Source organism: Sander vitreus, chromosome 8 (assembly GCF_031162955.1).
Source record: "Sander vitreus isolate 19-12246 chromosome 8, sanVit1, whole genome shotgun sequence".
In the NCBI taxonomy this organism is placed as follows: domain Eukaryota; kingdom Metazoa; phylum Chordata; class Actinopteri; order Perciformes; family Percidae; genus Sander; species Sander vitreus.
Genome location: NC_135862.1, coordinates 32,268,183 through 32,295,117, shown reverse-complemented (window position 1 = coordinate 32,295,117; position 26,935 = coordinate 32,268,183). Strand labels below are relative to the sequence as shown.

Genomic DNA, 26,935 nt, shown 5'->3' with positions numbered 1-26,935 from the left:
TGTGGATCGGGCTGCATTTTTCTGTCCGAGCCCGGCCCACATCCGACAGAGCAGTAACTGAACCCGGCCCGAGCCCGACAGGCATTAAGATATTTATGTCCGAGCCCGGCCTGAGCCCGACACAGTTAAAATCTCCTTTTTTTCCTCATACTAATGACACATGTACGTTTGTTTGTGTGGAAAGCCCGCTTTTATTAAGCAACTGTTGGAAGGCATTCGGAAATGTCAACAGATGAGCGTATCAGCGCACACGGACCCTAACCCAATGTGCACGTTAACACAAGTGCACATTGTCACAGCTACATAAACAAATTTCCACACACAGGAAGACGGATGTTAGGGTAATATTTAAAACGTATTTTAATCACAAAAACGAACCTTTGCATCAAGTGAAACAGGCCCATTGGCTACCTACATAATAAGCTGTTTTAAATTTAAAATGTTCAATGCCTTATCGCGCTGATGTGACCGAGCCTGACCCAAACCTGAACATCATTTCTAAATATCTGTCCGAACCCGGCCCGGCCCGTCGCGTACCGTCGGGTCCCGCCGGCTCAGGTTGGGTATGCATCCTCTAATATAGTCCAGGATGTACAATAAGGATTCAATGTCATCAGGGGCTTTATGGGGGTGAGGTTTTGGTCCTGATGTGCCCCAGCCTCCTGCCAGAGGGGAGGGGTGTCATCATGTCATGCTAGATGGGCTAAATAATGTTCCAATGTTAGGATCAATTTTGGCGAGGGAAAAACTGGCTTGGCCATTTTTTTAAATGTAGCTATCTGAATGAAGATGGGTTGTATGGGTGCCTATGAGTCTCCGCCTTAACAGACATGGCCACACATGCTAATCCCATGCAGTTTGGGGCAAAAACCATGCAGCTTTTCTCACGCAGTACAAATGTGCAATCTGCACCTGGGTCCCTAAACAGACTTGGAGTTGCATACACTTGGGTATGACTGGAAAGCTGAGACTATTGTGGATTCAATGACCCCAATTGTATTCATATGTGATGATGTTATTCCCCACAGTAGCCATTTTATTGTAGTGAAACCATTCTTTCTTTTTTTTAAACTTGACACTGTATAAAATGACCTGTTTGGACCTCTTGAATAATCACAGCTTCATCAAACTTTACAACTTCAAATTACAGACCGAGGGCATGTAGAGGATGTGTGGCTTTCATAGGTATACTGATAATAAGGGGGTTTTCAGAACAGAAGTATTCACCGTCTAATCACATGGAAAGTGCAATTCATACTGAAATCTCCAAATGTCAGCATGGCTTTTTTATTGTGTTCTTCAAGGTCCTGGTGTCTTAATGTGGTATTTCAGAGGGATTAATGACCATTTTCATCAATTCTCAAGTGGTCATTTTTTATTTTATTACATTTTGCACCAAATCTGTGTAACAAATGGTATCAACCCAAAAATTGCTGCAAAACCTTATAAAACATAGGGATGAAAATTTCACTTTATGAGGTTTTTTAACATTAATGTGAGTTCCCCCAGCCTACCTATGGTCCCCCAGTGGCTAGAAATGGTGATGGGTGTAAACCGAGCCCTGGGTATCCTGCTCTGCCTTTGAGAAAATAAAAGCTCAGATGGGCCGATCTGGAATCTTCCCTTTATGACGTCATAAGGAGAAAGGTTACCTCCCCTTTCTCTGCTTTGCCCGCCCAGAGAATTTGGCCCACCCATGAGAAAGAGAGAGACATCATGGCTTGCAAACGAGTGAAGCATGGCAGTTGGTCAAGGCCACACCCCCACCCTCCACCTTGCCCCCCCCTCTCTCCTCCTCAATAGCATTTAAAGCTACAGACACAGAAACGGCACATACTAAGGAAAGCTCATTGTGGGACTGGCTCTCGTGGCTGTAATTCTGCACCAAGGCTGAATTTCGGGAAAGAGACTTCAGATACAGTATTAGGGGACCACTAAGGTCTATATAAAAGAGACTTCAGATGCAGTATTAGGGGACCACTAAGGCCTATATAAAAGAGACTTCAGATACAGTATTAGGGGACCACTAAGGTCTATATAAAAGAGACTTCAGATACAGTATTAGGGGACCACTAAGGTCTATATAAAAGAGACTTCAGATACAGTATTAGGGGACCACTAAGGTCTATATAAAAGAGACTTCAGATACAGTATTAGGGGACCACTAAGGCCTATATAAAAGAGACTTCAGATACAGTATTAGGGGGACCACTAAGGTCTATATAAAAGAGACTTCAGATACAGTATTAGGGGACCACTAAGGCCTATATAAAAGAGACTTCAGATACAGTATTAGGGGACCACTAAGGCCTATATAAAAGAGACTTCAGATACAGTATTAGGGGACCACTAAGGCCTATATAAAAGAGACTTCAGATACAGTATTAGGGGGACCACTAAGGCCTATATAAAAGAGACTTCAGATACAGTATTAGGGGACCACTAAGGTCTATATAAAAGAGACTTCAGATACAGTATTAGGGGACCACTAAGGCCTATATAAAAGCATCCAAAAAGCAGCATGTCATAGGACCTTGAAACACTGCTACAGAGGCACGCCAACTTGTTTTTTACCTGCTGTGCATCAAAGTGTTGAGAGGCAACTGCATTTACATCCTGATCGCTCAAAGTATTGCCCAGCTGATGCATCACTTTGTCCATTTCAGCGGCTTGCCTGCCACACAGAAAAATAGTCAGTTATATTTTTAGACTGATGGGGAATTCTGTGTTTTTTTTTAAGTTTTCTGGGTGCTTTCACACCCAACCTGTTTGGTTTGGCTCAAACGAACTGTGGTGCATTTTCCCGTTTGGTCTGGTTGTTGCTGGTGTGGAAGCTGTCAATCAAACTGAGATCGTCTAAAAGGGTGGCGGGTGGGGGTCTTAGCCAACTTTCAAGTGGTGGGTTGCATTTGTGGTGTGAAAGAAAAAAACAGATGTGAACTCAAAAGCTAAAACTACTGTTAAATACATTCGCTGATCACAAACAGACTGATACTCCGATCTCTAGCCTATATTTATGCAAAAACAATCTTAACTATGGGTGCACATGTCACATCAACACAAAATGACTAAAACAGAGGTGTATTGGGCATACATCCTCCTCTGTCTATTTAGCAGAACCCCCTTAAAAAAATTTTTTATAAAATATGTGAAATGTAGCAACCACAACATCACATATCTATCCCCCTAAAAAGTTGGTGTGAACCGGACCAGAACTAAAACACAACAATATATCATTTTTTATTTTGGTCTGGACAACATGGACCAAACTTCTTAGGGTGTGAAAGCACCCCAGGAATAGAAGTTGAGTACAGCTTTAGCCATACACATGTGAACTTACAAAGAAAGACGGAGGAAAATACAGTACGTGCAGGAAATCCGAGGCAATAATCTGGAATACCGACCTCTCTTGTAGCTTCTTAATCTCCATGTCTCTCTCACTGATGAGCTCGGAGATGCTAACAAAGTAGTTGTGCTCCAGGTTGAGGAGGGTGTCTGAGGCAGGGGAGTGGATCAGCTCATGGTAAACATCAGCAAAGTCCTCATCCCAACTGGGCTCTTCGGGCCGGGCGTGCTCCAGCGTAGTCTGAAATATTGTCAGAAGAAAGAAAATAACTCTTATTTGAATTTGTAAACTGTAACAAAAAAGCAAAGAAACCCAACCCTACCATAATGCATGGTTGCTCCACTGTATTAAACTAAAACTGTAATTGTGGGTGATGATCTGCTGCACATGCTGAGAGAGTATAAGAGAGGCCAGTCAGATGCTGATTTTTAGTAGGAGGGGAAAAACTATTTTCTGTGGCCATAGGAAGACAAAAGAGGAAGGCCAAATGAAATGTCAACACATTTTGCTCCGTTCTGGGGCTGCAATCAACGATTATTTTTTAATGTTGATTAGTCTGTCAATTATTTTCTCGATTATTATTATTATTAGTTGTTCGGTCTATAAAATGTCAGAAAATGGTGAAAAATGTCAATCAGTGTTTCCCAAAGTCCAAAGTGACGTCCTCAAATGTCTTGGTTTGTCCACAACTCAAAGATTATCAGTTTAATGTCATGTCATAGAGGAGTAAAGAAACTATTAGGAAGCTGGAATCAGAGAATTTAAAAAAATTACTCAAACCCATTAATCGATCAAATTAGTTGCAGATTAATTTAATAGTTAAAAAACAAATCGATTTAAATCTTTCTCCAGGAGTACATATTTTCAGCTTGTCTTTCTTTCATACTAACTGTATTATTATTATTATTATTATTAAAATATTATTTTTTCTCATTATTTTAATTATTGTGTCCACTTGTATAATCAAGTTCTTTTTTTCCTTTTGTATTATTTTTTTTTAGAATTTGTATTTTTCCTTTCACTCATTTATTTTCTCTGGATTTATGTTTAAGTATGTCATTCTTTTCTACTTATATATTATTTATTTTATTCTTTCTTTAAATCAAAAAAAGATGAATATTTGTTCTGCTGTATTATGTACACCAATGTGTTCCTAATAGGGCTGTCAAATGATTAATTTTTTTAATTGCTATTAATCGCCAAATTTCTATAGTTAATCACGATTAATCACATTTTTTAATCACATGAATAAAATTCTATTATTTTACATTTCAGAATTGATTTTAAGTACATATTAACAATGGAAAGCCATTCTTACCAGTGTATCTTAATTGGGAATCAAATGAATGCAAAGAAAGTTACTTTATGAACTTGTCTTTAAGATTTGTAATTGTTTATTATTTATTTACTGTAAACAAAAGAAAAATGTGTGAATCTGTCATTATTGCACAATTCCTACAAGTACCTAACCTAACTGAGATGTAACACTAACACTTTGCTTATAAAGTACAAACAAAATGGTCCAAAAACTGGATGCCACAGCAGGACATTTGTAACCTTTACGTTTTTCTAATAAGGAATGTAACAATTCTCCTGGACAGAAAAGGGGGTGGACAATGTCCCAAATGACAAAAACAGTCAAAAAAACGATACAAACAACCGAGTCCTAAAACCGTATGCTGATATACATAGTCAATATAGTGTGCAGTAACTTCTAAATATTTTGATTACTCACTGACGTCCAGTGATCACCGGTTAATGAGACAGCGTTTGCAGCACTTTGCAGCAGTTCCAGTGTGGCTGCTTTCTCCGTGTCGTACAGGCTGTGTATGCGTGAAACCACTGTCCCCCTCGACAACTTTTTAAACGTAAACTTTCCATTCAGAATCTTATTGGCATCCATTTTGGTGTCTCGCGCTCGCCATCCACTCAAAACGTAACGTTAGCCTACTACTCTTTGGCCGGCTCGCAAGCCCAAACAAGTGTGTGTGGCGTGCCTGTTGTTTTGTTTCCGGTCTAGCTACATCCGGTGTGGTGTTGTAGTTTTTCTAACGTTACTAGTTGTTGCAACAGCATGTGAAAAAAAACTACAAAGTTAGCTAGGCCATGTGTATTTTCTGTCTCACTGCAATCAAATACAAATGGGTAGCCGGTCCTAAATGTCTGGCTGCAGTGGGCCAGAGGGGCTTCACAACACCGATAACATACTGAAATGTGTCATCACCTCCACATAAGACCTGGCCCACGCATTAGTGAGCTGGTTCACGTCTACATCTCCCGTCATGAGTCTTTGCAGGGCCAGCTCTGCCTCTCGGTCATAATCCACGGTGGTCTCCCTCTCCATGAAGTTGGAAAGAGAGGTCTTTAGCTCTGCAGGAGGAGATGTGCACACACACACAGCAAAAACAGTCATTTAAAAAAAAAAGTGTGTACGCCAAGCCAAGTAGTATGCTGCATAAATCAACAGGCTGGATCCATTCCATCCATTTAGGTTTCAAACTAACAGCATGCATGCTGACCATACCGTCTCTTTCCCCAGGAATATTATTTGAATAGATTCATCTCAAATAAACAGAATCTAAAGTTTATTGTCCAACTGTGTAGATCTGGTTTTTGTTTGCTTGTTTCTTTTATGTTTTTTTGTCCTTTTAGTTATGTGTGAGGCAGAGTACAGAGAGAATGCATGCCAGTCTCTCAGAGTAGAGGATCGGTTGGCATGCAATCTAATGAGTTTCTTTAGAAACGTATATCTGTTAGTAGACAACCAAATTGTCTGTACTTACAAATAAATGATGTGAGAAACCAACATAGTCACAGTACCAGGCAGGCTACTGGAGGTTATCTGATTCAACAAAAGCCCAGAACAGATGCAGTATGCAGATCTGTAATGTGCAGACATATCAAGTCAAGTGGGTTTTATTGTCATTGCAACCATATACACCGTATATAGTGAGACGAAATGACGTTCCACCATGGATCAAGTGGTGTTACACATTTAAAATATAGAAAAACAACATTTGAGACAGGCTACATTTAGTGCACACACATTATAGATTATACATAAAGTGCAATTACTACTTAAAGTAGAGCGTTTAAGACAGACAAGGGACCGGACAGACAACAGACAACAAAAGACAGGGCTTAAGTAGACTTGTAACAGAGCACTGATTGTTATAAGAGGTTCACTGTGAGGTGAAGGTAGAATATATGGAATTTAGAAGCAGAAAAAAAAGAAGAAGTGCAGGAGTCCATTTCAGTTCATTGTGAACATTTTGCATCATGTTTTCTTGTCTGACTGCTTGAGAGAAGAAGCTCTTCCCCATTCTAGAGGCGAGGGCAGTTATCCTGCGGTACCGTCTACCTATACCTATCTATATTATCACAATGTGGAACAAGTTACCAGCGACGATCATTGAAGCACTCAGTAAGGCAAGTTTTAAAAGAACACACCAACAATAATCCCAGCGCTAATTAACCAAACTGAACTATTACGATCCGTTGTGACGAAAAGAGAGCTGAGCCAGAAGGCAAAGCTCTCAATCTACCGGTCAGTTTTCGTTCCTACCCTCACCTATGGTCATGAAGGCTGGGTCATGACCGAAAGAACAAGATCCAGGGTACAAGCGGCCGAAATGGGTTTCCTCAGGAGGGTAGCTGGCGTCTCCCTTAGAGATAGGGTGAGAAGCTCAGTTATCCGTGAGGAGCTCGGAGTAGAGCCGCTGCTCCTTTGCGTCGAAAGGAGCCAGTTGAGGTGGTTCGGGCATCTGGTAAGGATGCCCCCTGGGCGCCTCCCTAGGGAGGTGTTCCAGGCATGTCCAGCTGGGAGGAGGCCTCGGGGGAGACCCAGGACTAGGTGGAGGGATTATATCTCTAACCTGGCCTGGGAACGCCTCGGGATCCCCCAGTCAGAGCTGGTTAATGTGGCCCGGGAAAGGGAAGTTTGGGGTCCCCTGCTGGAGCTGCTACCCCCGCGACCCGACCCTGGATAAGCGGATGAAGATGGATGGATGGATGGATGGATGGATGGAACTATTACGATGGAATGCAATTGTCGAATGTAGTTTTCCAACTTGACTTACTTACTTTCTTGTCCTGATGTTCTTCTTGATACTTTGTAAATGTGTTAGACAGGTATGTCTTGTTTAATATGTTATGTGTCGTGTGTGGAGCCCAGAAAGAGTAGCTGCTACCTGAGTGGCAGCTAATGGGGATCCAATATAAAAAAATAAGGAATTATTTATTATTGTTAGTTTCTTGAAACCCATTTGAATGTTTTGTTTTTTGTTTCAGGAATTTTGATCTTAAAATAGATATTATATTTACGACTTGAGAAAATACATTCAAATATTTAAATCAAGAAGTTTAAATTACAATTTTAGCAGTCACCAATTATCAACTTGGTGTCAGCCTCCAACCACACACAGTCCCCACAGACAGTGGAAGAAATGGACACTTCGACGGAGACCAGTGAAGTCAATTAGAAGCACTTTTCCGGCGGGGGCTGAGCGTTACTGCGCAGCCTCAAACTGAGCTTGACGATGTAGATGTGACGTGAGCAACCTGTCTGAAAGTCGGAAGTCTTCTAGTTGCTGTGCCGAGAGAAATCTCAATCATTCAAGGGATCGTGGATAAATGTTACTTCATATGAATTCACTTGCCACATACCAAAGTATTTCCAATCCATCAAAACGTAGCTTAAATATTTTGTTCCGATGCTTTCATGGACTCTCTATGGGCTTCTCCCTTGACTGTATGCCTCCACGTCCCCCCAGATTGCCTGCGAGCTTTTCCCTTGACAATACGGTAATTTCTCTACTGTGCGACAGAAAGTTGCGTGGTGATGACACAATCGTTAGCCTATTTTTACAAAAACGGCTGCTACGGGGCCATAACATGAGATAAAGGTAATGGAGCATTTTATACTGTACATTGTCGTGTTTCTTTAGAAATAAACAATTGACAAATAGAGTATTTAAACGCTTCAGATGTAAAATTATTGCTGTCAAAGTGACGCCAAAATGAATGGGAGTCAATGGAATGCTAACGGGAGGTGATGGCTTGTTAGCCTCAGAATCTCCCCTTGACAGCCCCTGACGAGTTTCCCCATGGTGATGGTTAGGGTCTGTACATCCCTGTTAAGAGAGTGGTGTGGGGGGGGGGGGCTCTTGGCAGCTCACCTGGTTGAGTGTGCACCCCATGTACCAAGGCTCAGTCCTTACCGCAGCGGCCCGGGGTTTGAATCCGACCCGCAGCCCTTTGCTGCATGTCATTCCCAATAACTGTATGGTCATTCCCCCTCCCCCCACCCCTTCCTGTCTTCAGCTGTCCTCTCAAATAAAAGCCACAAAAAAAAAAAAAACAACAACCTCCTGTTGTGGGTCAACCTCCAGAAAATAACGTGGATGGTTCCGTTCTTCACAAGTAAAATAAATCAGCTCAGTACTTTCATTGAATTTGGGTGTTTGATTCAATTTTATAGCATTTGAAGAAAATAAATAAAAGAAACATTGAAAAAAGTGACAAAAATGTCAGAAAAAAGTGACAAAAATGCAGGAAGACAAAAAAACAACTAAATCATTTTTTTTTAATTGTCAAATTAAAGTGACATAAACGTCGGAAAAAGTGACAAGAAAATTGGAAGAAAAATCAAACAAAAACGTCAGGAACAGTGAAAAGTGTTTTTTTTTTTAAATAAATTTAATTTAAAAAAAACTAAGCTGAACTAAAAGTTGAATGGTCGACGGGAAGATAACACAAGGGTCAAAAGAAAAAAAAGAAAGTGGAGCAGGGATTGCCTCAGAAATGCAAAAGTGAAAACAAACCTAAGAATTGTATTTGACAAAGTTAACTCCCCCCCTGCTGTGAGCAGGATAACACCGCAAATACAAAAAGTTCTGTAACTTGTCCTTGAATAGGTTTTCTTTTACCAAGAGCGGAAAACTCACCATTTTCTATGTAGCAGGGGATTTTATGTAGCAGCATCAGGCGTCCATGAAGGTCCCTGATGTTCTCTTGAACAGGGAACTGCAGGGGCACTTTGAGGACACAGTTGTGTTTCCCTGCCCTGAACTCAAACACAAACTCCTTCTCAGCAGTACTGTTTGCTTTGCCTTTGTTCTTCTTCATGGTCGCGGCTGAAAAATAGAAGATAACGTGTAAAATGAATCGGAGGCATACACTCGTCGGCCACTTCATTAGGTACACCTGTGCAATGCAATCCAATCGAGCAGCTCTGCCATCAAGTCTACTTTTAAATGTTTTGGTTTTAAATACAGAGTTTCTGCAGGTTTCACCAAGACCCTTAGGAATAATATTTAAGACCTTTATCACAACATCAACTAAGCCCTAAATTCAGTTTTTTCAAGCCAAGTATCGTTGAACTTGCACTTCGCCATAGCTGAAGAATAAAATCTGTTTTATGTCTGTGGTACAATCGGAAAGAAACTAACGCCAATAACACGAAAGCTGGTTGGCTGCAATATAAGGTCTCATGTGTAGTCGTGATGCAGAGAAATTACATTTAGACTAGCGAAAGAAAGAACTACAATGCCCAGAATAAAGAAATATGAGCATTAGAGGGAGCGTTGCATGGACGTAGAAAAATGAAGACCTGTTTAAAAATGATTTAAGACCTAGAACACAATACTTCTGCGAACTTAAGACTTTTTTTAAGGCCTGAAAGTTTGATTTTGAAATGTAAGAGTCTTTAAGAACCCACGGATCCCTGATATACTAGAATTTGTTCACGAGCATGTTTTATCGCGCTCGCGGGATATGACACAATCCTGACGCCATATCTACTTGACGTTTATTATCGAGGTGGTAGTGGCTGCTGGTGTTGTACTGGAGGGCATTATATTGACGGTGTTTCTAATATTCTGGCCCTCTCATGTACTGTATGTAAATGCGGTGGCCAAAACAAGTACAAATACCTTGTTACTAGGGGTGCACGATGCAGAAAATGTCACGATTCAATATCGATTTTCACGCTCAAGATATGATTCAAAATCGATTCACAGTATGTAAATGTAGTTACTTTTCCCTTGTGATTGCAGTGGACATACAATTATTTATTTTTTTAATTAAAAAATATGAATCGATTTTTGGAATTCTATGAATCGATTTTTTTTTTTTTTCACACCCCTATTTGTTACTGTACTCAAACTGATTTTTCAGATATTTTTACTTCACTATTTATTTTCGTGCCAACTTTTTACTTTTACTCCTTACATTTCTAACATGAATATCGGTACTTCCTACTCCTTACATTTTACAAAATTGGCTCGTTACTTAATAACGTTGAAATAATTTCAGTGGAGCTACCGTTATTATTTTTCGCGTCATCAATACCGAATTCAATCTAATTGGATGGGAACATGCAGGACGTTGCCCTTGACGCACCACTACAAGACCACTCGACATTAGTCATTCGCGGCAAATCATTGCGGCTTGATGGCGGTAACGTTAGCACATAGTAGTATGGAAAAATTGGGAGCCTGACATATTACATTTATTATTATTAGCACTCCATGTTCAAAGAGTTACTTGCCGTCAGTTCATTTCTTATACGCTGCTGCCATCTAGTGGTTGTTAGTTGTAACTCATGTATGTGATGTTTTAGGCCTATTGGCAGACATGCATTTAAAATGTAGGAAATGGCATATAAAGAGCCTTTTTCTCCATGTCCACTGAAGTTTCTCAGCTTGCACTCTAGTAACATTTGTGTGGTCCAGGTAGCTTTACATTTAAAAAAAACAAAAAACAATGGTTGTCATTTCCAAGCCTGTACTTTGTTACTTTTACTTGAGTAAAGAAGTTAAATCAGGGGTGGCCTCTAGCTCACCCAGTGGGAGCGTTCGCCCCATGTAGGCTGAGTCCTTTGCAGCGGCGCGGGTTCAAATCCGACCTGCGCTGTGCCGCGTGTCATCCCCCATCTCTCTCCCACCTTTCCTGTCTATCCATTGTCACTATATAATAAAAATGGAAAAGCCCCCAAAAAAGAATCTTTTAAAAAAAGAAGTTAAATCAGTAGGAGTATTTTTTTAACACAAGTATTTGTGTGAAGTGAGTACTTTTGCCATCTCTGCTGCAAACTGCAACCTCAATAATAAACACGTAGTTGAAGTAATACCTCTCTAACAGTGTGAATAAAAAAATTTCCATGGCAGAGCTGTTGCGTTGGATCTCATAAGACTGTACCACCCCCACTCAAGCAATGTGTGTCATTTTGAAGAGATAATGTAAGGGTCTCCAGGGCTTCTGTAAGAGGTGACTGTCACACTCAATTTAGGAAGACTAGCTCAGCTTTTTTCATTTACTGTAGTAGAAAAGTGGAACTTAATCCCACTTTATATTACAAAATTGCTCAAAATTGGCCAGTGCATGGAAAAACTATTTCTTGCCTATAGCGTCTCGCCTTAAGAGATTGTGCAAGTCTCAGCAGTTTTAAAACGTCCTTAAAGACTTGGTTGAAGGCAAAACAACTATGTGATCATTGATCTTTTTATTATATGGAATGTATATTTTGTATACTGGTATATATGTGATGTAATGCTTGTTATATGTTGTTAGGTTTCTATCTGTTTTGATAGTATTGTCTGTATTGTCCTTTTACCTTCCTTGCCCAGGGACCACAGATGTAAAGCTCACCCAGTAGAGTGTGCGCCCCATGTAGACTGAGTCCTTGGCAGTGGCTCGGGTTCTCCCCCCCCCTCTCTCTCACCTTCCCTGTCTTCTAGCTATCCTGTCTATTAAAAAGGCCATAAAAAGCCCCCAAAAAATGATCTTTAAAAAAAAAAAAAAAAGAAATCATGGCATTATCTTATTAATAAATGTGTGCTATTTCCACACATCCATTTCCTGAACAGAAATCTGATTAAAATATGATTCCAGACTATGAAGCCTTTTGCAACAACAAAACAGACAAACCAACCGAAATACAATGAAATACAAACAAACAATGCTACATTTGATGATGAAATAGGCCACCGCTGGCACAATCAGGCAGAGTTAAGTGAAGCTGCGTTGATTTTATTCGCTGCAGCTCAGACAGTTTTCATTAATAACGACTAGAGTTCAGTAGAACCCCTAAAGTCCCAAAAATTGGGAATGTATGTGAGTAAGCATTGATTTGGTGATCTGAGGTCAAAATACATGTTCCGATGCAGAGTAGTTCGTAGGGCTGCACAAATAATCGCAATTGTATCAAAATCGCAATATGGACTAGTACAATATCCAAATCACAAAAAATCTTTGTTTGGTACAGATCCTCGCAAAAAAAAAAATCAAACTATAATCATTTGAATTTCTTTCAATGTTAATAATTTTCAATGAAAATGAGAATAATGATACAAAAACGATCATTCCCTCCAATATCGTGAATCATATCGCAATATCAGTCAAAATAATCGCAATTAGATATTTTCCTCATGTTGTTACAGCCCTAGCACTTCATGCAGGCAGGGATGCAGAACTTGGCACAACACCGGCGGTGTGTTGTATGTGGAGTGAGCACTTCACCACCGGAGTCCGTTTAGAAAATCGCCTTTTAAATGCTACTTATCGTTTGTCAACAACCGGTCATGTTATATTTTAGGAGGCAATTTGGCTTTGTGTGCTCTGATTAATTTGGCATGCACTTTACACATCTGTCATAATGATGTTTTAATGAAAAACTACCACTTGGAAGACGTACATACAGTTTCTTAATTTCCCCCGAACAACCTCGAGATGTAAGCTAATTAGTGTTACACCGTCCAAATCCCACGTTAACTGATTTTATGGAAGCAAAATAGCTCAAAAATAAAAAAAATTGGCCAGTGCATGGAAAAACAATGTTTTTTGCCTATATTGTTTATGCCTTGTTAAACTGTAACTAGCCAAGGACAAGTGCTGTGCAGTTTCTAAAATCAATGTTTTATAGCTAATCCCTGTTACAGTAAAACTGTCCGCTAACGGTACCTTGTTATTGTAAATGTAGCTCCAGGCTAGCTTAGCAGTGTAGCTTACGCTTAAGGTACGAAAGTTAAACATAATAAAAGAGAGGCTGTCTGTTGTGGACGTGTCGAGCTGAGCATCGCTGTTTGCTTTGTTTTGGTGAACATATATACATCTTATAAAAGGCATATTTACCTGAGAATGAATGAATATCGGTGTTTCCTGCTGCAGAGACTGGGGCTCCGGTTCAGTTCTATCAGCTGACTGCTGCAGCTTGTAGCTGTGTGACAGCGAAAGCACTTTCGCGAGACTGAGGCTCAGCTGTGTATGGTTCATTTCTTAGTTGTGTATCAGAACTGCTATATGTGTGAAAGCTTAGCATCATTTGGAAAAATCATATATATATTTATATGGTTGTTCTCTTTCACATACAAAGCAGAGCCACGAATCTAATGACCCCGAAATTGAATTTAGGCTAAGACGTTTTTTTTCTTAGGCACTACCGCCCCCTGCAGGTTGAGCAGAGAAGCTTTAACTAGGAAATACAGCAAAAGATGTTAATTAAACAATGCATTTTTGCTATAACTAACTGTGGGAATATATGAACACTATTTTGAAGGCGGAGATTATATTGCACCTATAATTGTAAATACACACATGGTGTGTAGCATTCCACCTAAAATAATAATAATAATAATAATAATAATAATAATAATAGAATTGGGATAAATAAATCCTAATAATTCAATATTATAATAATAGAAAAAAGGATACGTTACTTTAAAGTTTTCCCTGTAGGCTACATTTTAACAGTTTTATTATTATTTTATATTATTTAAATTCACATAAAAATACAATAAAATTGGGGATGACTTTTGTTATTTTTCATTTATTATGTAACATGTCCTTTTGAGGTTCCTGTCGAGAGAGCAGTGATGAGGCCAAGCCGGTCCTACCCCTTTGTTTTTGGTTTTTCTAATATGTTTATCTTCAAAACGTCCTCTACATGCCATTCAATTAAAGAAAGTTACACTTTTTTAAGGTTTGTACTCACTTATTATACGTATATTCAAATGGTATATGTAGTTATTTGTTTACTGTGTTATTGTGATAACTTAAAGCTCTACAGCAACAACTAAAAGCCACTGAAGTTAAGTTGATGCATGGCTGTGCACTGATACTTGACTGTTTTAGTAATGAGCACAGGCTTTCACTGAACAAAACATATTTTAACACAAGCCTTTTCCACGGCTCTGGAGTTTGCTCAGTTGTCATGGAGAAATCACGCACAAACATAGCATACTTTGAAAAGCTTACTACACCTACAAGCTTTTTGCAGGGCTTTCAACTACATCTCAAAATCTGCATCAGCAGATAGAGTTTGCTCAGTTCCTAATGGAGAATATACTGTACGGTACCATATATTTAGTAGGTCCATACAGTATATAATATAAATGATGTGCAAGTATACACAGTGTAGTGCAAACACTTTAAACTCAACGAAAGTGGTTTTTAAATGTTTTCATGTATTGGATATTGGATTGTGTTCTTTGCCGTGTTTGTGCGCGCATGTGTGTGTAGTGTGCATGTAGCTTAGCACGCTCTTAGAGACGTGCGTGTGTTTTCTTCAAGTTTGAGCAGGTAAGGGAACGTGTAAAAGTATCACGCCTACACACATCCGCATAACCCTTCTCTTTCCAATTCTAAAATAAAATACCAACCAATCCTTGCAGTTCATTAACCTTTAACCACGATACAATAATCGGTGGGTTAGAAAATATTTACTGACTACAAGTTTTCAAAAACACACGACGCTTCTGAATTGATGTGAGTATTTGCACACGCTCCCTGCGACGATTGAACCGTCCCGTCATACCTCGCGTGGCCAACGGCTCTCTTCGCCACCGAATGCTTGCTCATTGAATTACCATACTCAACCTGTTCGGCTCGATTTAGTGAAATTTGTTGGAGCAAACCAGGTCGGACAAGCTCATTAAGCACCAGCAACCGGACACACTTCCCGGGCCTTGTGTTTGTCTGACTGCGGTGGTGCTTTCCTGGGCTCGCTGGCTGGGTTTGGTCGGGGAGGTAGAGGGAAGTAACGTTACAGAGCTGGTCCCGAGTGATGATGGAGCTAGAGTCGGCCAGTAATAGAGGCGAACTGGGAGCTGTGGGGGACTCGCTGCAGCCACAGACTCCCAGCAGGCACGAAAAGAGCCTGGGACTGCTCACGACTAAGTTTGTGACTTTACTACAGGAGGCGAAGGACGGAGTGCTGGATCTAAAAGCGGTGAGCATGCAGCCTACAGTCTTTGTTGTTAGCTAGCACATGTACGTTACATGCACTTTCGCTAGCCTGCCTGTTAGCCTAGCCTAGCTGTGTGACAGGCTAATTTGAATGGGTGATACCTCTTATGGCTTTGTAGTTATTCTACACGTCGGACACTTTCAAACCTACGCTTTAAAGTTGTGTCATGGTATTTGGCGTTTCTCAATGTAAGGTTTAACTTACAAACTGAACTTTGAGAACACCGGTCAACTTTTCAGACTTCCCCCTGCAGATTCAAAGTTTAAAAAGTGGGTCAGCTTTTGTCGTCCCCTACTGTGCTAACGCCACTGCATCGTCACACATGAACAATTATTTTCTGATTGATAACATCTTTGTCACTTAACGGCATCCATTCACTCAGTTAGTTTCCAATACGTACTCGAAAAGCATATACGTTTAGCTACAATGCATTGGCTATTTAATTACATGTAACGTGACATTAACCAACGTTAGCTGTGTTCTTCGCCACAGTCAATGCCACCAGATATTCCATATTACATAATATTCTGCCCCTCATGATGTTGGCACTTTGCTTGCTGTGCTTTGTCTTTCTCTTTCCTTTTCACCTGTCCATAAAAACACTGCCTGTATCAATACTGAAACCAACTGACTTTGAGCAATCACTTGAATCCCTCTCTCCTCAATAAAATGTGTCAAAGACAGGAAAAAAAAGAATGACTTTGTGTCATTTATAAAAAGAAAAAAAAAATCTTTTCATAAAACTTATAAAACTCTGCTCTGACTAGAATATATCTATATGTTGACACTGCTGGACATTCAGTGTGGCTCCCAAAGCCACATTGAACTGGATATTTGTTTTGCATGAGTAAATAATGTTATGTGAACTGGTAAATTGAAAGCCGCGCCGTTTATAAGCTGTCATTCAGCAGGTCTGTGACCACATTGCCCTATACTTATCAGCACCCGCCATATGGTTACTTATCATAAATTTGTTAAACACCAAGAGGTTGGTCTGGAAAGGAAGTTGAAATTACACTGTTGTACCCAACAATGTGTGGTTGCGGGGCATTAAACCCGTTGGTACAGGGATACAGCGGTTTCCCTTTGTCTGTGTATAAGTTATGAGCCTACTGAAGGAGATGCCGACAGTAATCTTGATTGTATTTGTAATAGCTTTTGTCCTGTCTCCCAGGCTGCAGACACATTGGCGGTGCGACAGAAACGACGTATCTATGATATCACTAATGTTTTGGAGGGAATTGGACTGATCGAGAAGAAGTCCAAGAACAGCATCCAGTGGAAGTAAGTACACAGTACTTTTTTTAATTCCCCAAAAGTGGAAAGAAGCTCCTTTTTTTTAAATTTAAAACCCCCCCCCAAAATAAGTACAAAATATACCGCCGTCATGAAAAGGCAAATCTTCAGCACAGAAAAGTAATTGTGCTTATATAATGAGAGGGCTGAACTATCTAAAACCATGCCAGTAAATGTGTGTCTTGCAAGCACTTGCACCAATCCCCCCCACTCTTACTTTTACTTAAGTACATATTCTACAGAGACATTTCTGAGAAACTGATTCATCTTAGGATCACGGCACTAATTGCTGCTGATGTCATGTTACCTTTGCATGGACTTATGTTTGCTTATGTGTTATTCTGTGTGACAAACGTGCTCATGACTCAGTGACTGATATCTCATAACAGTAGAGAAACAACTGTTGAGAAGGAGCGTGTGAAGCCATATGAAACTAATTAGAATCTCAGTTTGCATGACCTCATTTCGGTTATAGAACTGACCACAATGTATGTTGTATTTGTCAGTTTTTGTGTACTTATTTGACAATCAACAAGTCCTTGTCACAGTATAATCATTTCAAACGATGCTATAACAAAATGGCATTAACAATAGAACAACAGACCCAAAATCAAGCATTTCTACTGTATCAGTTTGGAGAACTGCCCAAATTAAGCCCCACAATATAAGGTCCCATATTTATACCGTGGAATAGCTACATTTCTAAAAACGTGAGGTGCCGTAAACATTGGTAAGTTCAGCTATGTTTCCAGCAAACGTCAAACGACTAAGACTTACAAGACTTTATCTTTTGACCATTTCGTAAACTGTATAAAACTGTCTCGTTTAGTATGCTTTGTGGGTGTGACTTTTTGCTGTGTCATCATTATCATGATTACTTTGTTTACTAGAGCACAGAATTGTTTACAAGAGCACAACATTGCTTAAAGACAATTTTTTTTCTGTCAAAGTGCACCAGATTGTGTGCGTGCAAGCATGTGACTTTTGGGCAGGTGTGTTAGTACTGCTCACAATACTGTTCATTAGTATTCATCATTGCAACAACAACAGAAAATACTGTTGTGGATCTTGTTGACTCACTTCAATAATAAATGTAACTATAAAGACAACATGTGTGGTAATCACTAGTGCTGCAACTACTTAGCGATTATAGAAATAGTTGCCAACGAATTTCGTCATTGATCATTATTTGGGTGTTTGGCTGCACGGCATCCGACATGAGATCGGAGAGTGACACTGGAGTGTAACTTAACGTACAGTTTTTGGAATATTTCATGCCATTCAGAGACAGTCTAAAGTGAATCCTTTATTTCAGAAACTGAGCAATATTTGATCAGACATGTAGACTGTTTCATTCATGGCATTGCTAAGCAACAGATTCGGTCCATGTTTACTTCCTGTCAGCTGATGTAATTTCCGACAGATTTGTGTGCGTCAAATATATATATATATATATATATATATATATAATCGTGGGTGTGGCTGCAACTGGAAATAAACGGGTACACGTTTAGCATGTAGGCTTAAACTGTGAATTGTTAACGTTGCATTTATCATTCTCAGTGCATTGCTGCATCATTTATTCAGTTAAATTTTTTATTGTAGTGCCAATTTGAACTAAAACAACATGGTATGTAACTGTAAATGTTAAAAGAGCATTGTACAAGTAGGCGAAGAATATGCTTTCTTTGTTGAAAATAATGCTGGAAATAATAAAATTATTATTAATGATCAATTAATCAAAGTAATAATCTACAGATTCGTCGATTATCAAAATAGTCCTTAGTTGCAGCCCTAGTAACTTAAAACAACTGTCATAAACAATGTTCCCCGTCAACGCAGCTGCATCCCTGACATATCTGTTTTGTCCAAGCTTTAATGCCGGGCATATTGATCAGTAGCCAAGAGAAAGGGACTGTGAATGAATCTGTGGATCTGTATATCAATATTAAAGCAGGGTGTTAATGAAAAAACGGCACGTGTGCTTATGAGTGTGTGAAGCTGTCTTGACCTGCCGACTGCACGTGACTATGTACTGTATGTGTCTTTGTGTTGCAGGGGTGTAGGTCCGGGATGTAACACCAGAGAGATCGCCGATAAGCTAATTGATCTGAAGGCCGAGCTAGATGACCTGGCTCTCAGGGAAAACGAGCTGGACCAGCAGAGAGTCTGGGTCCAGCAGAGCATCAAGAATGTCACTGACGACTCCAACAACAGCCCATATCCTTCACGGCACACTGTGTGTTTGTGTGTATGCTATAGCTAGAATACGGTTTTCAGAGATGCAGATCAGCGCTTCTCCAGAGCCCCAGAAGACATTAATGAGCTGTTGTCACAAGTTGAGCAGTACTCTTTGACTGGTAAACTGATCTTGATCTGGAAAATTGGTGGATTTATGTTTGATTATATCAGTAGAGCTGTGGCAGCTGTAAGAAAGGCCCATCCAATAATTGTGGTACTGTAACTTTTACCTTTTTAATGGAGAATATTAAATTAATTTGTAGGCTCATTCGGAAGTCCATAGGTGCTAAAGGACACCAGGGTTAGGGTTAACCCTAATCCCCGACATATTCAATCTCAACACGTTTTAGTTTCATAAATGGAGTTCTGGGATCCAGAGTTTTTGAAGCTTGACTCATACTCATACTCATTCTAACGTATACATACTGGGGAACTATATTCTCAGAAAGGCAAAGCACTGCTACTCTCTGCTCCTCACCACGGGGCTTCTCAGGTGCTGCGAGCAAATCCCTCCGCCCAAGTAGCAGAAATGGCAGTGCTTCGCCTTTCTGAGAATATAGTTCCCAGTATGTATACGGTTAGAAGATGGCTGTGTCTCATGTGACCTTGTTATTTGTACACGCTGTGACTATACAAATCACAACATGTAAATAGGAAAATGTTGGCGTTATTTTGTCACTTATTGGGAGCAGTAGGCTAGATGGAGCCGGTTACCTCCAGGATCTGTGCTAAGCTAGGCTAGCGGTGGGTGCGTCAGACAGAGTTACGACACGCACGGAGATGAGAAGGGTATGTATGGAGTTATCTAACTCTGGGGGATACGGTGAATAAGACACAGTCCCAATAAGTCGGCGTGTTCCTTTAAAGTCAGGATATCGCTGCCTCTGCTGCTTCAACTTAACCATCTCTTTTTTTTTAATCTCGGTCCCCTTTTACGATAGTGCAATACTATGTTTTTGGAGTACCCTGTCAATAAATATGAAGTATTCATCAAACCATCCAACCTTAGTTGACCATCCAACTTGAAGATGAAATGGCTTTTGCTAACAACTCCACAACCAGTCAGTCATGTGTAATGCCAGTGTGCTAAGGTGCGCTGTAGAGATGAGCATTATTGGAATTGGACCCTTAACACATTCATACTATGGCATATATAAAACATGAAGACCTCTGTGGAGCTTTCAAAGGTAAGTATTTCAGAGGCTCAATGGTTATAGACATTTTTCTGTGACGCTCCCATTGACAGTCTCAAACACAGTTTCCATCACTCGTCACTTGCCTGTCCTTCCTCAGGTGACACACTCCTTGCGATCCGTGCTCCCATTGGCACACAACTAGAGGTCCCCATACCAGAAGCTGTAAGTTGTGTGTGTGGTTTGTGCATTTTGTAGGCTCCTTAGGTCCAGCTACTGCTTTGTCTCACGTCTCAGACTGGGTTTATGTGTTCGTATCCAGGTCCTCAACGGACAGAGGAAATACCAGATCCGTCTCAAGAGTGCATCTGGGCCCATTGAGGTTTTGCTGGTCAATAAGGACCCATCCAGTGCCTCTCCCGTTGTTTTGCCCGTCCCTCCTCCAGATGACATCCTTCAAAGCCTCCCAGCGACGACGCCTACCTCTCATCCGTCCACTGCTGCCTCCCAGGTCCACACAGATATCTGCTTTCTCTATGCAATTAGCTCCGTATTCATCAGTTTACTGTAAGAGACTGGATGATACGACGGCTTTCTTTATTGAAACACTAAAGAACATTAGAAAAAGACATTGATCCCAGGATGGCAATATTTTCAGTGTTCCTTATTTTTTATTTTCACAATGAAAAGACTTTCCTCTCTTTTCTTTCCTTCGTCTTTCCACCCTCCAGGTCTCCAAAGCAGCAACGTCTACAAAACCTGGTCCTGCCACGACGTCAGCTCCAGCAGCCAACCAGACCGCCTCAGTGACAGGTACCAATGAGTGCTCTGTGAGCACAAATATGGCACATTTTTAGTCTACTGTAGACTTAAGTAATTGCAGTAGGGAAGTCCAAGTCTTGCAGACTACGAGACTTGGACTACCCTACCCTACCCTACTAAAATTCTCAAGAATATCTACATTTCACCTTATTTTATTGTTGTATTTTACACTGATGTGATGTACGGTAATATAATGCCAAGAACCAGCATTATTTGTATTCATATGCGTTTTATTTCAGAAGTGACGAGCGCCACGCCACTCACCCCAATCACAGATACACCTGCTGCAGTTACCCAGCAACTACAGTCTTCGGCCTCGTTGGATGGGTCTGCGTCCTCATCTGCCTCTGCAGTATTTGAACCAATGAAGTCAAATCCCTCTGAATGTGAGTTTTGCATGTTGCTGAACATTTCAAAAGATGAAATGCAACTTTAGAAAGATAAAGGTGTTGAGGCAGGATGATGATGATGACGACATATGTATTACTTTTACATTCATATATTGACATATTGGTTATAAACCTTCTTGTAATTGGCTTCTTTCCATGCAGGACTATAAGACATTCTATAAGGACATTTTATATATTTATTCCCTTAACCGTTTTGCCTCAGTTGGGACATTTTTGGCTTTGTCATTTTAAATGTTTCTATCATTTTGGATGTGTTAATGCATATGAAAGAGATTTTGGCAGAGGTGTCTTTTGAATTTTGGAAGTTCAACCTCAGCTCCTATAATAAGTCTATAATAAAATTTGAATTGAGGGGACTGAGGGGAAAGATAAATAAAAAATGGATCCCCTTAGTGAAGATAATTACATTTTTGTGTATTTTTAATAATAAATAAAAACAGTGGCGGGGCACCGGGTAGCTCACCTGGTTGAGTGTGCACCCCATGTACAAAGACTCCTTACCACAGCGGCCGTGGTTTCGAGTCCGACCTGTGGCCCTTTGCTGCATGTCATTCCCCCCTCTCTCCCCTTTCCTGTCAAATAAAGGCCTTTTTAAAAAAGCCTTAAAAAAACATTATGTACACAAACTGGCAATTAAAGGGTTAGCATTCTCAAAAGGAATGAACATTTGGTATTTGGTTATAATCAGGACTGATGGCTAAAAAAATTTAACTCTGTGAAATTGGAAACTAATATTAATATATAATTGTATGGCAGTTTTTAGATGCTATTTTTTTCCCCCTAAGGACATCAGAGCAACTTCTTTTTTTTAAAGTGAGGCACAAAGGTGTATGTGTAATGTAATGAAGCTGAAATGTTTGCTGTGTTTTATCTTCTAGTGCTGGACTTTCCCAAAGAGCTCTCTGAAATGTTTGATCCAACAAAAGGTAAATTCCTCTTGAGTGTTACATAAATAACATGTACTACTTTCTCAGTGTCCTGCAGACTGATGCTTCTTTTCTCTGTTTCTCACAGAGATCATGAGTGGAGACCTTTTGGAGGACTTGATGTCATCGGAAGGTGAGTTTGTTTACAGACACCTGGACGGAGAAGCAAATGACAATTGCTGTAAAAGAGTTTGACAAAGTCGTGCATTGATTTTATGACTGTGTAATGTGTGTAACAAAGAGGTTATGTAATACTAGGGCTGCTCGATTATGGAAAAAATAATCTAGGATCGCATCACGATTATTTTGGTCAATATTGAAATCACGATTATTTAACATGATTACTCATTGGCTTTTGGAAAGACTCTGAAACTGAAACAGTAAAACAAATCAACAGTGAAAACACGTAGACTCAGGGAATTTCCCTTTATACTTTTCCCGTTTTAACTTTTTTAAGCCCAATAGCAGTTTACTTGCAAACCGTAATGTGCAAAATAATCGTTTTTCTCAATGACTCTGTTGTTGTGATCGTTAAGAGCCGAAATCGTAATCACAACTTAAACATTCAATTCATTGCACATTGTCCTATTTTAAACGTGCACTATGAGTTCCTGCATGACGTCACTTCTGTCGATGTTCCAAGTAAATACCAAACAAAACAGAGCAAGCTCGCCCCTCCCCCCATGTTTCCGTAACTGTCATGACTAACTGACCAACTGTCGCTCCATCTTGTCGGTGATTGGCTGAAACGTGGTGTTGTATTTAGGTGCACAGCCTGTGCCCCTAGTGTTTGTTTGACGTTTACGACCCCTGTGTTGTCTCCCGAGACCGGGCTGTTTCACAGTGTGTTCAGGGGGCAGGCAGCTAGCCTGGAGGAGCTAAGGAGAGATGCCTACGATTTGAGACAAAAATGAAATTGCATTGAAACCATGCAGGATCTCATAGTGCGCCTTTAATACATGTCTCTGACTCACGGCCTCCTTTTATGCATCCTGGATGTGTCATCTCGTTCTGTCTGTTCCCTCTCCAGTGTTCTCGCCTCTCCTGCGTCTGTCCCCTCCACCCAGCGACCACGACTACATATACAACCTGGATGAGACAGAAGGCCTTTGTGACCTCTTTGACGTCCCCATTCTCAACCTCTGACCCCTGCGACTGTTGTCGGAGTGAGAAACGGTTTCCCCAAACGTGCTTGTCTACCTTCATTTTCGCCACGTTTTGAAGGTGAGAAGTGGTGCAAGAAAGCCAACGTGATCTGAAGAGCGTTCACGGACATCCCTGCACTGACACGGTGAGCTCAGCCTGAGCTCAGTCAGACAGTAGCTCCGTGTACAGCCTATTGAGGAAATACAGGCTAGAACAAAACATTTTACACACTGCTTTTCCAAGGACACAAAGTCAAAAGAAATGACAAATAATTATATTTTTTAGATTGTTATGTAAAGCGTTATGTTTGTGTATCAGCTTTCCTGTGTGCTTGTGAGCGTGAGTAGGCAATACTTTACGCGAGTGTGCTTGTGCGTCTGTGTGTTTTTGAGTTTTGTATTGAACCCTTTTTTAAACTTGAGTCAGAGGTCGACAGGGGAGAAGGAGAAAAAAAAAAAAAAAAAAAAGGAGAGCCTTTTCCTATCAGGTAAAGAGTCATGGCGTTAACAGAGCAGTCCATGTCACCCAGCAGCTGCTCGCGCATGGCTTGAATGAGTCCAAACACAGCTGGTTAAATATGCACTGTCCTCATGTACATAGAGAATATATATTTTGTATTACCAGCACCCAAGACTATTATGTAATAATGAACTGCATTTGTAACCCAGGCAGAGCAATAGTTTGCAAATAAACAAACTAAATAAATAAAGGTTCCAAACTCAAATAATCATATTGTATGAATGAAGTGATGTGTTTCAGATAATAGGAATTGGTCTTAATCAAACCTCTCAGTGTTGGAAGTATTTTTTTGTGAACCAGTTAGAGAAAGAGGATCCTAATGTTGAGTAACTGAAGCCAATTAATGTTGTGACAGAAAGAGCCAAGGACCAAAACAATGCCTTAAAAGGAATTCTACCTTTTTTACATGGAACACATTTTAGATCAACAATAGGGCTGTGTATTGGCAAGAATCTGGCGATACGATACGTATCACGTTACATGGGTCACGATTCAATATATTGCAATATATTTCGATACTGCGCGTAAGGCGATATATTGGGATTTTTTTAAAGTATAATTTTAGAAAAAAATTATATTTAAAAAAAAAAAAAAAAAAACACACGATGTGCACAAAAGTCAAAGAAGTTTACTTTAGGTAAACAATTCAGTACACAGAAAATCAAACTGCCAGTTTGGGATTGTGATTCCCAGGTTCTTAGTGAGCTAATGTTTATATGCTAAAGTAGGCCAAAGTTCAGCCATAGCTACATTGTTAGCTTCTAGCAAAAAGTCAGGCACTGCTAGGCACTGTTAGGCACTGCTGGGCACTGCTAGGCACTGCTAGGCACTGCTAGGCACTGCTAGGCACTGTTAGGCGAGGACACTAGTGGTGCGTCTTAGCATAGCCATCTAGCGGTAGGGGGTTTAAACACAACATAAACGTGAACCACTGTCTTACATGACTATTTTTGCATGTAAACTTAAAAAAAAAGAAAATTGCGTTTTTGAAAATCGATTTCGTATTGCTAAATAAAATATCGCGATACTCAAGTGTATCGATATATTTTTATTTTTTTTCTTACACCCCTAGGCAACAAGGTGCTTGTCAAAATGAAATAAAATGTCTCCACTAACTGGTTCAGTATTGGCGGCTCTACACTGACAGGTTTGATCTGAAAAAATGGGCTTGCTTTCGATTTCATTTTGCCTCTGGACTTTTGAACCTTGCAGATTTTTACTGGCTCTGATTAATATATAACTTAACTGGAGTACATCAGAGGAAAAGCTTTTTTTTTTCCCCTTTCAAAATGAGTTCTGTGGCGATTGTCTTTCAATTATTATGTATGTATATGAATACCATTGTACTCTGTTCATTTGTATGTAAAGGGACATGTATGTATTTTTAACTGATGCAGTGAGTATAATCACTATGTCTTGAAAATTGTCCTGTTTTTGCTTATTTTTGTATATATGGCACCGATCCCTACTCTGTAGTTTTATTCCAATGTTCTTTCTGTTTCTCATAAATGAAATACTGCCTATCACTCTAAATTAATTTTTTTAATCTAATTATTCTCTCTGTGCAGGGGACAGGTGAGTAGCAGTTCAAGAGGAGTTGTTACTAGTCAGACTGTTAAAGTACAATATCGACATTCATATTTCTACAGTGCTTTTTGTGTGACAATGTCCTGTTTTGCCCTGGGTGAAGTGTATGTAAGTACAGTATGTACTGTTCATACCCATCTCTACCGCTTGTATAGAATAGCATTTATTTTTTTATACATGATAGATATATTATTACTGCTATTAATTTTGGGCTACACTTCATAGTTTTTTTAAATTCATCCACAAAACCTGCTTTGTCACAGCATCCTGTCTCGTTGCACTATACATCACTGTGGACAGATTGGTTGCTACTCATCCACTCCTGATCAGTAGCCAGTCATTGTGTTTGGACAGTGTTGTGAGTTTGGCTAATTCTTCAATAGAGCAGCCAGGGTTCAACAGTGCTGGGTTGAATGAATCATGTCTGTGTGTAATGGCGTGTGAGACTCCATCCTCCAGACTGTTTTGAACAGGCTCACTATTGCTAAGCTGTAGTCGCATCAAATGAAACAAAAATAAAAAAAACTTTGGTATTCATTGTGTATAGTCACTTTCCTTGGTTTCAAATGTAACCCTTTAAAAACGTTGCTCTTAAATCCTTAGAAGACACAAATGTCTGTCAAAAAAACTGCCATAAAATGATTTATTAATGTTATTTTCTACTTTCACCGAGTAGAAAATAACTTCAGTCTTGATCATAACTACCAAATATGGATTCAATTTCCGAATTTTAACCCTTTAAATGCCAGTTTGATTACATAATGCCACTCTTCTTCCTGAATTTCTCCTCTGGGGATCAATGAATGTTTATCTTATCTTCTTCTCCATAACACCAGGGATGCAATGCTTATCCAAACCAAACAAGTTGCATGTATTTGCCTTAAAGGCTAACAGGAGAAATCTTTTTTCGTAAAAACTACAATTTTGAAGCCATGGTTCTAGACTGAAAGTTTTAATGGGTTTCAATGGGGACATTTTTGTCTGAGTGTCTGTATTTTTGCTACCAAGTTTATTATAGACAAAAAACACATCCTTGTCTTTGTATCTTTGAATCTTTGTATACTGTATGGTAAAACTGAAGGGACAGCAGGGGGCGGCTGTAACCAGCCGTTCACGACCCGGAACTTTGATTTAGTTCATCTAATACTTGAAAATTTGAAAGAAAAATCTTGATAAGCGTAAGCAGCAACCGCATTTCCAGAAATTATAACATTTTGGTTTCAAAGTAAAAGCACAGTATCGCGCAAGGAATACAATTATGTATT

The 26,935-nt window shown here is 39.8% G+C and overlaps 2 protein-coding genes across 4 annotated transcripts in view; one reads left to right on the top strand and one right to left on the bottom strand.

Moving 5' to 3' along the window:
* ferry3 (FERRY endosomal RAB5 effector complex subunit 3) overlaps positions 1 to 13,584 on the bottom strand; it is a 38,214-nt gene extending 24,630 nt beyond the window's left edge. The window contains exons 1-5 of one of the 2 annotated variants that reach the window (XM_078257863.1): positions 13,478 to 13,584; positions 9,292 to 9,480; positions 5,571 to 5,716; positions 3,405 to 3,586; positions 2,575 to 2,674 (exon numbers count right to left, since the gene is read on the bottom strand). In XM_078257863.1, coding sequence (XP_078113989.1) covers positions 2,575 to 2,674; positions 3,405 to 3,586; positions 5,571 to 5,716; positions 9,292 to 9,472 — 609 coding nt within the window. In that variant the 5' untranslated portion in view covers positions 9,473 to 9,480; positions 13,478 to 13,584. Of the gene's footprint in view, positions 1 to 2,574; positions 2,675 to 3,404; positions 3,587 to 5,570; positions 5,717 to 9,291; positions 9,481 to 11,189; positions 11,281 to 13,477 lie in introns of those variants that run through there. The other variant, XM_078257862.1, reaches the window with a different exon arrangement.
* A 1,564-nt stretch (positions 13,585 to 15,148) lies between these two features.
* On the top strand, positions 15,149 to 25,609 carry e2f4 (E2F transcription factor 4). 2 transcript variants are annotated; one of them, XR_013502415.1, is made up of 12 exons: positions 15,149 to 15,572; positions 16,765 to 16,874; positions 18,945 to 19,106; positions 20,271 to 20,314; positions 20,421 to 20,485; positions 20,583 to 20,771; positions 20,992 to 21,073; positions 21,322 to 21,468; positions 22,371 to 22,418; positions 22,507 to 22,551; positions 23,449 to 24,899; positions 24,930 to 25,609. XR_013502415.1 is itself a non-coding variant. In XM_078257864.1 (11 exons), the coding sequence occupies exons 1-11, from the start codon at positions 15,408 to 15,410 to the stop codon at positions 23,562 to 23,564; spliced, it is 1,173 nt and encodes a 390-aa protein (XP_078113990.1). In that variant the 5' UTR covers positions 15,149 to 15,407; the 3' UTR covers positions 23,565 to 25,609. The 2 variants fall into 2 exon arrangements, 1 of the variants encoding a protein (XP_078113990.1); XM_078257864.1 differs by having other exon boundaries at positions 23,449 to 25,609.
* Positions 25,610 to 26,935: the final 1,326 nt, after the last annotated feature.